The sequence below is a fragment of the Crocuta crocuta genome, unplaced genomic scaffold, assembly GCF_008692635.1.
Source record: "Crocuta crocuta isolate KB4526 unplaced genomic scaffold, BGI_CrCroc_1.0 scaffold110, whole genome shotgun sequence".
Classification (NCBI taxonomy): Eukaryota; Metazoa; Chordata; class Mammalia; order Carnivora; family Hyaenidae; genus Crocuta; species Crocuta crocuta.
In genome coordinates, this window is record NW_027527386.1 from 3,083,413 (window position 1) to 3,100,919 (window position 17,507).

Genomic DNA, 17,507 nt, shown 5'->3' on the forward strand with positions numbered 1-17,507 from the left:
GGGGGGGGGAGGGGGGGGGGTCATAGAGACATGAGTGGAAAGCAGGACTGCTAAGAAAACAGAAGGGAGACAAGTTAGTGTTTGGTACATGCTTGATTGACAGGCTGCTGGTAAGAACTTTGGGCTGCAAGCTTGTTGCCCGATAAGCTCCTATGCGTTTGTCCGTCTGTATGGCGACCCCAACGCTAGACTAGGGCCTCTTCACCTCTGCTTTCAATATACTCAGACCACCGGTGAGTTGTCAGCTAGAATCAGGAATACGGGGATTCTGGGAAAAGTGGCTGTTGGCCTTACCCACGTTGAAATAATTCAGCAGAACCATAATTATCTCTGTGTAGATTTCAGTGACCTTTCACAGGACCGTGGAAAGACGGAGTACAGTGAGGGGACAAAAGGAAAAGTTATGTGGTGATTATGTATTTCTTAAATATATATGTAGTGTGAAGTATATATATATTTTAGAGAGATAGCTGTGTATGTGGTCAGAAGGACTAGGAAAACAAAACTATAAGGTAACAATTTCAGGTAACACTGGAAGTTGATACGTAAATTCATGACAAGGTATATGCAGTACAAACTCTGGGTTCAATATTGTACCCCCCCCACTTCATGTCCACGTGGAACCTCAGAATACAGCCTTATCTAGAAGTAAGGTGTTTGCTTTTGCAACGAAGATGGGGCCATACTGGTTTAGGGTAGGTCCTGACCCAATGATGGGTGTCCTTATCAAACGGAAATTTGGACACAGAGGCCTGCACTGAACTCAGGGTTTGACCACGTGAGACAGAAGCAGGGACTGGCCTGGTGCGTCTACCCGCCAAGGGATACAAAGTGTTGTAGGCAACCCCCAGGAGGTGGGAGGGAGGCCTGGGACACATTGTCCTCCAGAGCATCTAGAAGGAGCCAGCCGTGCGGATAACTTGATCTTGGGCTTCCAGCCGCCTCAGGTGTGACACCACGAATGTCTGTCCTCTCAGCCGCCCAGTGAGTGGCACCGCGTTACAGCAGCCCCGGGAGAGGACTGCATTCTGAAGGGGGGAAGGGACCTTGGGTTTCCGAACGGCAGCTGGAATCCATTGTGCCCACAGCAGAGTGATTGTGGAGGAGGCACAGCAAAGCGAGAGGGGAGGATGGGGTGGGTCGTATGTGCTGGTCAGCCAAGAAGACTGACTTTGGTGGCAGCTGGTGTGAACCTTCATGATGAGCTGTTGGGGCAGCCTCACAGGATCCATCTGTTACCATGACAACAGACAGCAGGATGGTGATGTCCAGCCAGGTGGTGGGTCACACTGGGTTGGTATCAGTGGCAATGATGTGTCAGTTGGAGTGCGGATAGAATTTGACGTTGGAGCCGTCGGCATTCCCTGGCTTAGAGGTGGGCTGAGAGAGAGTCAAAGGAGACCCCATTGTTTTGTTCAGGAGAAACTGGCGTGATGGTGACGCATCCACTGAGATGTGGGTCCTCACACGTGGACAAGGTTTTGATGGAGCAGGAGGAGATCACTCAAGCCTGTTGAGATGGAGATGAAAGGAGAGGATAATCTCTTTAAAATGTTAATTGATTAAAAAAGTAAAATAAAACTGAAAAAATGTTAATCATTTTCTGTAATTCAAAACAAATTTGCATAGAAAGTTATTGAGATCTTTGGTTTCATCTGGAAAAACTTGGGAGCACTGAAATAGCTGCAAGTAGTTGAATCAAACCAGGAAAACGGTTGAGTCCTACGAAGGCGACACAGTCATTACAAATGAATGAAGTGTTGGGGCGCCTGGGTGGCTCAGTTGGTTAAGCGTCCAACTTTGGCTCAGGTCATGATCTCACAATTCGTGGGTTTGAGCCCTGCGTCGGGCTCTGTGCTGACAGCTCAGGGCCTGGAGCCTGCTTCAGACTCTGTGTCTCCCTCTCTCTGACCCTCCCCTGCTCATGCTGTCTCTCTCTCAGAAATAAATAAAACATTAAAAAATGTTTTTTTTCTTTAAATGAATGAATGTGAAGTACAGAAGTCCAAGCATTTTGGCGCATCTGGGTGGGTCAGTCAGTTATGTGTCCAACTCTTGATTTTGGTTCAGGTTGTGATCTCACATGTGTGAGATCGAGCCCCGCATTGACAGCATGGAGCCCGCTTGGAATTCTCTCCCTCCCTCTCATTTTGACCCACTCCTACTGCTTCTCTCTCTCTCTGTCTCTCAAAATAAACATTAAAAAGAAAGAAGTCCAAACATTTTTTTTTTTCCTGAGAGAGAGAGAGACAGCGTGAGCAGAGGAGGGTCAGAGAGAGAGGGAGATACAGAATCTGAAGCAGCTCCAGTTCTGAGCTGTCAGCACAGAGCCTGACACGGGGTTTGAACCCATGAATAGTGAGATCATGACCCGAGCCAAAGTCGGACGCTTAACCGGCTGAGCCCCCCAGGCGCCCCAAGAAGTCCAAACATTTAAAGAAAGGAGTTTTGATGTAAAATGGTACAAACCTTTTGATTCTCTTTACATGTAATATGAGACAGGAAAGGTTGTGCACACAGGTGATGAAACTAAGGACCCCAGAGGAAATGAAGTGTTCAATGCTGAGTTATTGGAGTCTACTGGAGGCAGGGTGCGTTTTTGGTCGGAACATCAGCTCAAGTAGGATGGGAGATGTGGCGGCCACCTTTCTTCTTCATATTGTGATGTCATGAATGTTCTCTTTCAAAAATGAATAAACAGTAAAAAAAAAAACCACAATGAGATATCATCTCATACCAATCAGAATAGCTAAACTTAACAACACAAGAAACAAGTGTTGGCGAGGATGCAGAGAAAGGGGAGCTGTCCTGCACTGTTGGGAATGCAAATTGATGCAGCCGCTCTGGAAGACAGTATGGAGGTTCCTCAGTAAATTAAAAATAGAACTACCCTTTGATCCAGAAATTGTACTACTAGGTATTTACCCAAAGATTACAAAAGTACAGATTCAGAGAAGTACATGCATCCCACTGTTTATAGCATCATTATCAAAAATAGCCAAACTCGGGGCGCCTGGGTGGCTTAGTCGGTTAGGCATCCGACTTTCGCTTGGGTCATGGTCTCGCGGTTCGTGGGTTCGAGCCCTGCGTCGGGCTCAGTGCTGACTGCCAGCTCAGAGCCTGGAGCCTGTTTCAGTCTGTGCCTCCCTCTCTCTCTGACCCTCCCCTGCTCTCGCTGTCTCTCTCCCTCTCCCTCTCTCTCTCTCTCCTAGAAATAAATAAAACATTTAAAAAAAAATAGCCAAACTATGGAGAGAAGCAAATGTGAACTGACTGATGAGTGGATTAAGAAGAGATGATATAGGGGCATCGGGGTGGCTCAGTTGGTTAAATGTCTGACTCTTGGTTTTCATTCAGGTCATGATCTCATGGTTCATGAGGTCGAGCCCTGCTTGGGATTCTCTGTCTCCCTCTCTCTGCCTGTCCTCTGCTCATGCTGTCTGTCTCTGAGAAATAAATAAAAAAACATTTAAAAAAATTTTTAAAAGAGAATGGAAGATAGGAAACCATAGTTTGGAGCTGTAGCCAGGTATTTGAGGAATTCAGAATTCAGGATCTAGTCTAGTTTATAGGAAATAGTATTAAAATCCAATATCTACAAAGGTATGTTATTGAAGCATTTTTTTTCTCTCTGAATTCACTCTTATTTCAAGATATAGCCAAATAAAGATGAATTTATTTGAAAAATAAGTCCAACTTTTACAGATTTGGCCCAATTATTTATATAAACTCAGCAAGAATAGTTACTGGCCATATCAATTTTTATAAAAACTTTGTTTCTTTTTATAAAGAATCTCTAGATTGAACTTCTAATAGCCTCTCAAGGCCAGAAGGCAAGCCAAATACCAGTCTTTAGACTTGTCTGCAATACCCGTATATTTGGGTGAATACTTCTTCTCAAGGTCCCCAAAATATCCTATGTTTTCCTCCACCTACCAGGAAGTGATACTCTTTACTCACCAGGTAAGGCTGCTGGGAACTCTGTCAGGAAGATATCAGACTAACATTTATTTTTTTTTTTAATTTTAATGTTTATCTTTGAGAGAGAGACAGAGACAAAGAATGAACAGGGTAGGGGTAGAGAGAAAGGGAGACACAATATGAAGCAGGCTCCAGGCTCTGAGCTGTCAGCACAGAGCCCAACATGGGGCTCGAACCCACGAACCGTGAGATCGTGACCTGAGCGGAAGTTGGATGCTTAACCAACTGAGCCACCCACGTGCCCCTCTCTCTTTTATTTGAAAATAAATAAATATTTTCAAACATAAAAGAAAATCCATTTATTTCATAGTGCGTCCTGAGCACACACACACAAAATTATATTCTAAAGCTTTTCCCGCAGAAGCGTTCTGTTTTAAAATTTTTAACTGGTTATTTATTTTGAGAGATAGAGAGCATGAGTGTGGGAGAGACAGACAGAGGGGGAGAGAGAGGATCCCAAGCAGGCCTCCCACTGTCCGCACAGAGCCTGATGTGGGGCTCGAACTCACAAACCCTGAAATCGTAACTGAGCCAAAGTTGGACACTCAGCCAACTGATGACCCAGGTGCCCCCCACCCCCAGACTTTCTACAACATCCTTTTACACTCACATTTTGTCCTCAGGTTGTTGTCTCTAAATAACCAGTCTCATTTTAAGGCAAAATTACTTCTATTTCCTCAACACAATGTATTCCCATCCCTTAGGTCTTTCTTGTAGCTCCTTCTTTACTGCACACAAGATTGTTTTCCTCCATTTCCATCTGCCATAATTACATTTGGAACCATTTTAACCCTTAGAAACCTTGTCCTCCAGTGAAAACCAATTATGAACTATCTATTACAGCAGGATTCTTTAGATGACATATTTATGATACATTTATAGTTTCTTTCTTTCTTTCTTTCTTTCTTTCTTTCTTTCTTTCTTTCTTTCTTTCTTTCTTTCTTTCTTTCTTTCTTTCTTTCTTTCTTTCATAGTTTATTGTCAAGTTGGATTCCTTATAACACCCAGTGCTCATCCCCACAAGTGCCCTCCTCCATGCCCATCATCTCCCATTCCCCTCCCCCCGACCCCCATCAGCCCTCAGTTTGTTCTCAGTATTCAAGAGTCTCTCANCGTCAAAGATTAGTTGGCCATACATTCGTGGGTCCAAATCTGAGTTCCCTATTCTGTTCCATTGGTCAATGTGTCTGTTTTTGTGCCAATACCATACTGTCTTGAAGACGACAGCTTTGTAGTAGAGGCTAAAGTCTGGGATGGTGATGCCTCCCGTTTTGGTTTTCTTCTTCAGTATTGCTTTGGCTATTCCAGGTCTTTTGTGGTTCCATACAAATTTTGGGATAGTTTGTTCTAGCTTTGAGAAGAATGCTGGTGCAATTTTGATTGAGATTGCATTGAATGTGTAGGTTGTTTTGGGTAGTTTTTAGCAGCATGCCTTTTTCATAATACAGCCTTTCAGTGAGGCACAAAACATGTTTTCCAATTATCCCAATTATCTTTAGTTTTTCTGCAATAAGAAGCCAAAAGCAGATAAAACTTATGTTTGATAATTAACATGTCAGTACTTTATTTTATTTAGAAAAGACTGGGGCACCTGGGTGGTACAGTTGGTTAAGCACCTGACTTTGGCTCAGGTCTTGAACCTGCAGCTCATGAGTGTAAGCTCTGCATCAGGCTTATAATGATGGTGCATATATCTATGCTCCCTGGAAGGACCACCTCAATATATACAGCAAATAGTAGTAAAAATAAAGGCAGAAAATGACAGTAGTACAATAATCGTAGGAGAATTTAACACTCTGCTAATGTGAATGTGTAGAACATCCAGATTGATCGTCAGTAAGGACAGGGTGGGTTTCAATGACACGTTAAACCTGGTGGACTTAACAGACACATGTGGACGTTCCATCCCGAACAGCAGAACACACATTCTTTTCAAGCGCACAAGGAACATTCTCCAGCACAGACCATATGTTAGGCCACCTAACAAGTCTCAGTAAGTTTAACAAGACTAACGTCATCCCAAGCGTGTTTTCCATGCGCCACAGTATGAAGTTACACGTCAGGTACAAGAACAAGACGAAACTCAACCATGCGGGGGATAACAGCACGCTGCTAAAAAACAGTAGGTCAGCAAGGACATGAAAGTGGAATCATTATATACCTGGAGCCACGTAAAATGAATGAATGCAGTGATGGAGAAATTTTGGCCTGTGTAGCACACGGAGCTGTAAGCAGGAAGTGCACAGTGACACACGCTTACCCCAGGACACAAGAAAAATCTCCATGTAACCTGGCACCTGGAGAAACTAGAAAAGGAAGAACAAGCAAAGCCCAAATCATAGAGAACAGAGCAGAAATAGATGAAACGGAGATTTAAAAATAGAAATGGTCTCATTCTATTTTGTTTTGTCTTAATTAGGCCATTAACCCATTTATATGTACAAGGAAACAAACATACAGATAAAACTGTAGTCCCACTATTCATAGTTATTTAGTTCACACCGAGTATATGTCTTTCCAGATTTCTGTGGACAAACACACGTATCAGTACTTTTACAAAGATACGAAGATACCATAAATGTCTTGGTGTCGGCTTAAACCTGTATGTCTTTTTTAATACGAGTTGCTTTTAAAAATATTTTTAATGTTTATTTCTGTTTTTGAGAGAGAGACAGAGCATGAGAGAGGGGAGAGCAGAGAGAGAGGGAGACACAGAAACCGAAGCAGGTTCCAGGCTCCGCTGCACTGTCAGCACAGTCAGCAGAGAGTCTGACAAGGTTCTCGAACCCATAAGAGAGAGCATAACCTGAGCTGATGTCAGATGCTCAATCAGCTGAACCACCCAGGCGCCCCTTAAACCTGTATCTTATTACATGTGCACATGGGTCTATATCATTAAGACCGCATTGCGGCTCCTGGGTGACACAGTTGGTTAAACTTTCGACTCGGCTCAAGTCATGAACTGTGAGATCAAGCCCTGTGTCAGGTTCTGTGCTGAAAGCTCAGAGCCTGGAGACTGCTTCCAATTCTGTGTCTCCCTCTCTCTCTGCCCCTCCCCCATGTGCTCTCTCTCTCTCTCAAAAATTAAAAACAAAACATTAAGAAGAAACAGTGCAGGGGCACCTGAGTGGCTTAGTCGGTTAAGCGTCCGACTTTCGCTTAGGTCATGATCTCGCGGTTCGTGGGTTCGAGCCCCGCGTCGGGCTCTGTGCTGACTGCCGTCTCAGAGCCTGGAGCCTGTTTCAGTCTGTGACTCCCTCTCTCTCTGACCCTCCCCTGCTCACTCTCTCTCTCTCTCTCTCTCCTAGAAATAAATAAAACATAAAAAAATTAAAAAAAAAAAAAGAAGAAACAGTGCATTACCTTCTGCTGTAGGGATACACCAAAATTTATTTAATTACTTATCACTGGACCTTTTTGTTTCACTAATATTTACATTTTGTAAACTCGCCTAGAACAACGTCTTTGTCTCTTGTGTAATTATTTCCTTAGGATAAAGTCCTAGGAATGGGATTGTAAGGTGTAAGAGAGTACGGGCATTTGTAAGGCTTTAGGACCTTGTCTTCAGGGTGTATCTGTTATCTCTTCCCTCCAAACCAGCTCCTCTGTGCAGCCAATCCCCAGTCTCCGGCTTTCAGCACAGGTGGGGACAGCCAGAACACCCCCGTCAACATTCCCGCCCGGTCGGGCAGCCTTTGGATAGTTGAACTGCTGAGATATGTCCGGGAACTCAGATACTCCCTTGGCACCACAGGGACGATCTGGAATAGCCTTCTCTCATGGCGTATTCTCACCAGAGACCCAGATGGGGGCAATCCCTCTGCCATATCTAAGCAGCTGTTCTGGCTCTAGGGCTATTTTAGTTTTAAACTTCTGGAAAATTTTATCTTTGTTGGGTTCATGTTTTGCTGTGGAATCTAGCTCTTCCTCAGGTGCTTCACCCACGCTTCCCGTAATTCCGATTCCCTTCCCTTTGCAACAACTTCAGGTGTAACCTCATCTTCTGTTCCTACTACAATTTCGGATGCTGCTTGTGTGCAAGCCTGCTCATGTCCCCATCTCCAGCCCAGGGTCTGAGGCCCCTTACCTTGGTGCCTCATGACATCTGGAGCATGTTTGGGGCCCAAACAGCCACCGACCCTGCAGAGATGAGCACCAGGCTGGCGCTGGAGGCCCAGACCCTCCTGTCTCTGGAGCAGGGTCCTCAGAAGGTGGCTCATCGGAGTAAAAGTCATTTTTCCCGGGTACCTGACTTCTAAAACTTGCTTCAGAGCTACTTGTTGGGCAGTCGCCATGCTGACACTGCCTCCATGAGGCCCTGCTCAGCTGGCCCAGCTCAGGTGACCGCCAGGGAGCAATAGACCCTGACCGCTCACGTGCTCACACTCTAAGAGCTGGTTCTTTGGAAAGATCTGGCAAAACTAATCAAGAAAACAAGAGAGAAGACTCAAGATCAGAAATGGAAGAAAATTACAGTTGATGCCACAGAAATAACAGTGGATTGGGGCTTCTGGGTGGCTCAGATGGTTGAGTGTCCGACTTTGGCTCAGGTCATGATCTCACGGTTGGTGGGTTCGAGCCCCGCATCGGGCTCTGTGCTGACAGCTAGCTAAGAGCCTGGAGCCTGCTTCGGATTCTGTGTCTCCCTCTCTCTCTGACCTTCCCCTGCTACACTGTGTGTGTGTGTGTCTCTCTCAGAAATAAATAAAATATTAAAAAAAAGAAATAACAGTGGATTAAAAGAGATTACTCTGAAAAATTGTATACCAACAAATTGCACAATGCAGAAGAAACAGATACATATTTAGAAACTACAGTCTGTTAAGAGTTGATCAGGTTGAATAGAAAATATCAACAGATCTATTACTAGAAACAAAATTGAATTACTAATCAAACCACTTCCAGGAAAAATTCAGGACCACTCAGAGGACTTCACAGGTGCATTCTTCCAACATACAAAGAAGACGTAACACCTACCCTACTCAAACTATCTCAAAATGTAGAAGAGGAAGGAATGCTTGTAAATTCTTTCATGAGGCAAGAATTACCCTCATACCAAACACAAAGTTAATACAAAAAAATTATAGATGAATATCCCCGATAAACATGGATACAAAAATACTAAACAAAATATTACCACCCTGAATTCAAAATACATTCAAAAGGGCATTCACCACAATCTAGTGAGGTTCCAGGAATGCAAAGATTTTTTTTTTTTTAACAAATAGTTTATTGTCAAGTTGGTGCAAAGATTTTTTTTTAAATACATGTATATCAATCAAAATAAGATACCAGATTAATGAAATAACTTACAAAAATCATGTGATCATCTCCATAGATGTAGAAAATCATTTGACAAAATTCAACCTCCTTTCCATTTCTTTTTTTTTTTTTACATTTATTTATGTATTTTGAGAGAGAGAGAGAGAGAGAGCTAGTGCGAGGCAGGGGAGGGGCAGAGAGAGAGGGAGAGAGAGACCCATGGAGATGCTATCAGCATGTAGAACCCGAGGTGGGGCTTACTTTCACCAACAGTGAGATCATGACCTCAGCTGAAACCAAGAGACACTCAACCAGCTGAGCCACCAGAGCACCTCAATCTCCATTCCCAATAAAAGTTCTCCAAGAAATGTGTACACAAGGAAAAGGCCATATATAACAAACCCAGAGCTAACCTACTCAATGGTGAAGAGCCAAAAGCTTTTCCTCTAAGATCAGGAACAAACCAGGATGTCCACTCTCACCACTTTCATTCAACACAGTACTGGAAGTCCTAGCCATAGGAGTCTGACAAGATAAAGAAATAAGAAATATGTAGACTGTTAAGGAAGAAAATTGTTAGTATATGCAGATGATAAGAAAGTATATAGAGAAAATCCTTAAGACTTTACAAAATTATTAGAAATAATAAATTAATTTAGATCCATTACAGAATTAAAAATTAATATACCAAAATCTGTTGCATTTCTATACCTAATTTAAAAAAAAGCAGATGAGAAATTAAGAAAACAGGGGCAACTGGGTGGCTCAGTCAGTTAAGCATCCAACTTCAGCTCAGGTCATGATCTCACAGTTTGTGGGTTCAAGCNGTTAATATACCAAAATCTGTTGCATTTCTATACCTAATAAAAAAAAAGCAGATGAGAAATTAAGAAAACAGGGGCAACTGGGTGGCTCAGTCAGTTAAGCATCCAACTTCAGCTCAGGTCATGATCTCACAGTTTGTGGGTTCAAGCCCCACACTGGGTTCTGTGCTGTCAGCTCAAAGCCTGGAGCCTGTTCCAGATTCTGTGTCTACCTCTCTCTCTGCCCCTCCCCCACTCATGCTCTGTCTCTCTCTGTCTCAAAAATAAATAAACTATAAAAAAGGTTGCTGCAAAAAGAGAAGTTAAGAAAACAAACTCATGTCCAATGCCTTCAAAAACAATAAAAGACAGTGAGTGAATGTACCCAATTGAAGTTGAAAGACCTGTATTCTGAAACTTATAAGACATTTAATGAACAAAATTGAAGATGATAAAATAAATCCAAAGATATAGTATTGTCATGGATTGCAAGGATTAATATTGTTAGAAATGCCCATAGTATGAAAAGCACTCTACCTATTCAATGCAATCCCTGTCAACATACTAACAGTATTTTTAAAGATCAGAGCAAGAAATTCTAAAATTTGGACGGAAACCAAAAAGATTCCAAATAGCCAAAACAGTTTTGAGAAAGCATACCAAAGATGAAGATGTAACAGTCCCAGATTTCAAACTATACTAAACAAAACAGTATAGTACTGGCAGAAAAACACAGAGATTAAGACAACAGAATAGGGAGTCCAGACGTAAACCCATACTTATATGGCCAGATTATCTACAAAGAAGGATCTGAGAATATACAATGGAGAAAGGACTCTCTCTTCAGTAAATGGTGTTGCAAAAATGAGACAGCTCCCTGCAAGGAGATGAAACTGGATCACCTTCTTACACCTTGCACAAACGTATATTCAATATGGATTAAGTATCTCAGTGTAAGATTTGAATCCATACATGTCTTGAGACAAAACAGAGATGCTGAAGTCATGGACATCAACCTTCGCAATATTTTTCTGGAATCATCCCTTCAAGTAAGGGAAACAAAAGGAAAAAATAAAAAAATCAAAAGAAGAATATAGTAGGCATTTTCCCAGTGAAGATATAGAGATGTCCACTTGGCACATGAAAGGCTGCTCAATGTCACTGATCCTCACAGAAATGCACATCAAAACCACAATGAGGTACCACTTCACAGAAGCCAGAATGGCTAGTATCAGAAAGATCAGAAGTAACATGTGATGGTGAGGGTGTGGAGGAAAAAAAAATCTCATTATTGTTGGGATTTAAATTGGTGCAGTCACCTTGGAAAATACTATGGAGTTTCCACAAAAAACTAAACACAAGTACCATATGTCCATAATTCCATTTCTGGGTAGATAAACTTACAAAAAAATAACTAACATAAAAAGATATGTGCACCATCACGTTCCCTGTGGCATTAGTCACAGTATTTAAGATATGGGAGCAATGCCGGAGTCCATCAACAGATGAAGGGATAGTGACCATGCAATATCTACATACAAGGGGTATCACTCAGCCATATAAAATGGATGAAGTCTCGCCATTTGTGACAACATGGAGGGACCCACGGGGTATTATTCCAAGTAAATAAGTCCGAAAGACAAACACCATATTTTACTTATATGTGGAATCTAAACAACATAATGAATGGATAAACAGCAGAAAATAGAGGGGCGCCTGGGTGGCTCAGTCGGTTAGGTGTCCGATTTTGGTTCAGGTCATGATCTCATGGTTTGTGGGTTCGAGGCCCACATCAGGCTCTGTGCTGACAGCTAGCTCAGAGCCTGGAGCCTGCTTCGGATTCTGTGACTCCTTCTCTCTCTGACCCTCCCCTGCTCGTGCTGTCTCTCTCTCTCAGAAATAAATAAAACATTAAAAAAAACCCAGGAAATAGAAACAGATATAAAACTATAGAGAAGAAATTGGAATTTGTAAGATTGGAAGAGGCAGGAGGAACGTGTGAAATAGGTAAAGGGGACTGAGAAGTGTAAAGTTGGGCTTATTAAGTAAATAAGTGATGGGAATGAAGAGTACAGCACAGGCAATATGGCCAATAATATTTTAATAGTTTTGTATAGTGACCAGTGGTAATTCCACTTATTGTGGTGAACATTTTGTAATGATTGTAGTTGTCCAATCACTATGCTATACAACTGACAATATTATAGATCAACATACTTCCACTAAAAGGAAAAAACACATTTATCCATCATCCATGAACTTGAAGACTAAAGTAAGAGCCCATCTTCCAGACTGCTTGTTGTCCTTCAAATTCCTCCTGATGAGAGCTATTCTCAGGGGCAGGGCAGCAGCCACACACACCATCCAACCACCTAATGGCAGCTGGGGCAGCGCAGGAAGCCTTCCCCGGGGGCCTCTGTGCCTTCAGAACAGACCAGTATTCCTCCTGTTGACCAAGTTCTGAAGAAGGAAGAAGCATTTGGACGTATCCATTAGAAAGGTGACTCAGTCTGGGTTGCCTGGGTGGCTCAGTTGGTTAAGTGTCTGACTTTGGCTCAGGTCATGATCTCACAGTTTGTGGGTTCGAGCCCCATGTCCAGCTCTGTGCCGACAGCTCAGAGCCTGGAGCCTGCTTCGGATTCTGTGTCACCCTCTCTCTCTGTCTCTCCCCTGCTCGCTCTCTGTCTCTCTTTCTCAAAGCAAATAAATATTTTAAAATATTAAAAAATGTTTTTTTAAAAACAGGTGACTTAGTCTTTGTTCGAGAAGGGTGATGTCTGTCATTCACCTTGCTTACCTATAGGATTTTTCACCCATCTTCACCTTTGTGGTGAGCCTTTTGTATTCCTCTTGTAGAGGTAGGGTGTGGATGTGTGCATTTTGCCCAATTCCTTCCTATTTTGCTTTTCTGATACTTATCTCCACAATAGTCTCCATATGTTTTGTGCATAGAAGTGGCAGAGAGAATCCCAAGCAGGCCCCAGACTGTCAATGTGCGGAGCCCACGCAGGGCTGGAGGTCATGAACCATGAGGTCATGACTTGAGCTTAAGTAGAATGCTTAACCCACAGAACCACCCAGGTGCCCCAGTCTCCATCTGTTTGGAGGTATTTGTGAGTGAATGGGCTGCCATTTTGTACACTTTTCCTATTATTGCCAAAGACCCAAATCACTAATGTCTTAAGAAATTTTCTTTGGTCACATGTCCATTCTTCTTGATGAACTTCATTTACATTTTGAGATCATTATATGAATAGAAATTGGCGTATGGTGTATCTTCTTACCTGTATACATCAGATCATTTCCAAGAAATTAAATTAGGCTTATAGTTTCTTCCAGTAGAGGTGAAATGTGTGGATCAAAGACTCTGTGGAATACTTTGCAGAATGGGCTACTGAGTGAAGAGAAAACAGTAATATTTACAATAAATGATTCCTGTTTTGTTTCTGGAGAAAACCAGAAGTTTCATAGCAGTGGAGATGAGACCCAAACCCAACAAAGTGTTTGAGGTGAGAGACACTTGTACGTGTGGGACGGGGGGATCTGGAGAGATTGTGAGACTAACTTGAAGTTAGAGAACAGCTGCAAATCTAGCTCAACAATCGTGTTGGTGGAATTTTCACAAGACAGAGTTTTTATAACTGCATTCTAGGAATTGATCATCTGAAAAGCAATTCAGTTGGAAACAATGGTCAGGAAAAATCACATGTAAGAAACCCAGAAAGTTATGATGGTACTGATGCCAAAGCATTATCTTGCTCCACTTTGTCACCATGCAGACAGTGCCCCAAACATATTCATTCATTGGAAATGGACATTAAGTAGTCCAACAATGATTAAAAGCGTCAATGGATCATTAATTAATAAAGAGATTGCTTATAATCATTATTCCCTAACCACGTGCCTTCCTATATTGAACAGAAGTCCTTTGGTGGAAGGGGTCTGTGAATGTATTGAAGATCAATGTGGAGAATCTCTGAGCCCGGTTACAAGTCTTACTGTGCGTGAGAGGTGCCCCACTGGAGGCAAATCCTGTGAATGCGCTAAGTGTAGAGAAGCCTTCGCAGACGGTTCCTTCCTTGAGAAGCCGAGAGGATCTCAGGCAGGACTCAAACCTAGTCCCGGTGAGGAATGTGGGCCAGCCTGTAGCTCCGTCACGAGCCTCAGCCCTCATGTGGACGCAGACCTTGTAGGGAAACCCGGTGAAGGTCAGGACACCGGGAGTGCTTCTGAGACATACGTGAAGAGTCTCAGTAGGAAGAAATCTCTGGAGTGCAAGAAATGTGGAAAAGCTTTCACCTGCACGGCCTCCTTTCAGGGTCATGTGCAAGGTCACTGTGGACAGGGTGTCCTTGCATGTGATGTGTGTGGGAAAACCTTTATGTATCACTCTGGTCTTATTCATCATGTGAGAATTCACACTGGGGAGAGACCCTATCAATGTCAGGAGTGTGGGAGAGCCTTCTGGTATAAGTCAAGCCTTCAAAAACATGTGAGGACCCACACTTAGGAGAAACACTATGAATGACCACACTGTGGGAAAGCCTTCACTTGTCCCTCTTCCCTTCGAGGACACACGTGTAAGCACAGTGATGTGAAACCCTATGAACTTAAAGCACCAGGGAAAAGCCTTCAGGTATCCCAGGAATATTTGACCACAGACACACTGTGGGAAAGCATTTATTCTCGCTTAAAATCTTACTTATTTTTATTTTTTAATTTTTCCCCTCAAAATTGTATTTAAAATGTGAGCCAATAAAATGGAGAAGATCCTGAATTGGCACAATTTTGGGAAAACTTCAGGTATAGAACTTCAAGCGTTTTCTTCATGAAAATTCAGGTGGGACAAAAATCTTTTCGTTGTTGTGAATATAGCTTTTACTTTCCTGGTGCCTCTTCTTAATAGGGCAAACCTCTGGGGATCCTCTGTTACTCTGAGAAAGTCTAATTCTGGCTTGATGTTCAGCCTTTGTTCAGCTTCAGCAAAGTTAAGTCATTGGGCTTTATTTGGATCCACACAGGGGCCTGTCTTAACAGGTTCAGGAGAGGAAGGACTGGGGAGAGAATCAGAGGAAAAGGACCTTCAGTGGAAGGATTAGAAGCAGCGCGGTGGTGGGGCGCCCGGGTGGCTTAGTCGGTTAAGCCTCCGACTTTCGCTTAGGTCATGATCTCGCGGTTCGTGGGTTCGAGCCCCGCGTCGGGCTCTGTGCTGACTGCCGGCTCAGAGCCTGGAGCCTGTTTTGGAGTCTGTATCTCCCTCTCTCTCTGACCCTCCCCTGCTCACACTGTCTCTCTCTCTCTCTCTCCTAGAAATAAATAAAAAATATTTAAAAAAAGAAAAAAAAAATAAAGAAGCAGCGCGGTGGTGGGGCGCCTGGGGGGCTCAGTCGGTTAAGTGTCCNGATGCCTGGTCTGCACTGGAAGGAGCTCCCTCCTGTCTGGAGACAAAGAAGATGGGGAAGGAGGAGGCTCGGAAGCCACTTGGACACCTTCCAGGGGTTTGTCTCTGATAATTTAGAAATGGTGTCTTGCAGAGATGGGAATTTATATCCTGATAGTGTCAGGAAGCTTCCAAATACCCATTAAAGTAGGCATCTCATCTGGTTTTGACAAATTTAGAGCCATAACTGTTCAATTTTGATAAGAGTCATTTAGGGGAGGTCAGAAGTCTTTCGTGATGGCCATTGATGTTCTCAGTTACCCCTGCTGAAGTTAGTTCATGTAGTTAGAAAGTCACTTGAGGAATGACCGCAGTTTTCAAACGTAAAACCAGAAAGGACCGCTGAATAGGGGCTGAGGGACTCCCTCATACATTTTGATGACTGGGATCCCATTCCATAGCTTTTCCTTTAGAGCAAAAATAGCAAATCCTAAGAAACACAGTTTCAACAGCAACAGGCTGGTTCGAAAAAGACATGGTCCAGAGGCCCGCACGGTTCCAGGCAGGAATAGTCTGAGTCCACACAGGGGTAGGACTGAAGGCCAGCAGACTTCTAATGGGCACAGGTTTTGACCTCCAAGTACATCAACGTTAGTGTCTGGTATTTTACAAGCAAAAAAGGATTTGTTGGGAATAGCAAGAATTGCAAATCAGGACATGCAAGAGATGGCAAAACCACGGGCAAGTTCAGAGAAGAAAGGAGAGGATGCCGTTTTACAGGGAAAAGGGAGAACTGGGGTTGGTTGTTGTAAAGAAAAAGACCGTTGGCACAAACAGGGTGGGGTGGAGGTTTGAAGATGTTGCCTTCTCACTGGCTGGTCTGTGACCACCTTTCATCAGCTGGGCTGTGATACCCTCTCAGCTGTTCTCTGACCATCTCTCATTGACTGGTATGACTCTGTCTCCTTGGTGGGGTGTTACTGGGTCGAGGAAAGCTCCGTCCACTTCCATGGCTTTTCCCATCAGTGGGGTCCGCAACTGGCCAGGAGCTGGATGGGAAAGAGGCTACTGCTGGCCTCATGTCCTCATTTAGGAAGGATTCCCTTTTGTATTTTCACAAGACTTCTAAACTTTGACATTTTATTTCTGTTGTGATTTTCTCTAATTCCTATATAACTATCACCTTTTATTTGTAAAAACGACGTTGTCACTCCTAATGTTGAAAACCTGATTGTTGCTTATGTAATGGCCTTGGACAAAGAACACCAGGAGTCGTGACCTTGCAGCTCAAGGGTGTGGGATGGGAAGCCAGACACACGCCTATTCCCTCCTTGTCTGTGAACAACGAGAAGAAACAGTGTTCACATAGACAATGAGAATGGCAAACATGGCCTCAGACAGTGGAATCTGGCCTGGCGCTCAGAACTGGGCTGTGACATCTCCCCTTGAGCAGAAACCATTTCACCCGCCTGTCCTCCCAGAAGATACTTCCTTGTCTGTGATGAGTCAGGGCACATGAGGACCATGTTATGGTCATGTGTGTAAACAAGCTAGAAAATTGACTCTGGGGTGGGTGTGGGGCACCAGGGTGGCTCAGTTGGTTGAGCGTCCAGCTCTTGATTTCTGCTTAGGTCATAATCTCAAGGTCATGGGATCATGGCTCATTTCAGATTCATCACAGAGTGCGGAGCCTGCATAAGACTGTCTCTATCTCTCCCTCTGCCCCTCTCCCCTGTTCACATTTTCTCTCTCTCTAACATAAAAACAAAAATTAAAAACATTTCAAAAACATTGCTATGTTGGATGTATAATGACGACGGTATTGAGTATCAAAGTATAGTCACATAGGAATCAAAGGTCATCACGTAAGACAAACTCCGTTACCATAAACTTCATGTGTTTTCACAATAAACAGCTGTGTAGATATGTGTGTTATCAGAGTTCCAGGCCTCGGGAACAGCTCTGCTGAGAATCCTCAGCCCTGAAGAGCCTGTCCTGAGTAGCCCAAGAATGAGAGAAACCCAGGGAGAAATCCTCATGCTTGGCATTCAGGAAGGCTTCTTAACTGTTACACGAAGGTC

The 17,507-nt window shown here is 43.3% G+C and overlaps 1 protein-coding gene and 1 pseudogene across 1 annotated transcript; one reads left to right on the plus strand and one right to left on the minus strand.

The window, feature by feature from the left end:
- Nucleotides 1-7,545: 7,545 nt before the first annotated feature.
- Nucleotides 7,546-12,863, minus strand: LOC144221414 (programmed cell death protein 2 pseudogene; annotated as a pseudogene).
- A 1,015-nt stretch (nt 12,864-13,878) lies between these two features.
- On the plus strand, nt 13,879-14,994 carry LOC144221417 (uncharacterized). The gene is given in 2 exon segments (XM_077751878.1): nt 13,879-14,682; nt 14,953-14,994. Coding segments are annotated over 2 exon segments (846 nt in total).
- Nucleotides 14,995-17,507: the final 2,513 nt, after the last annotated feature.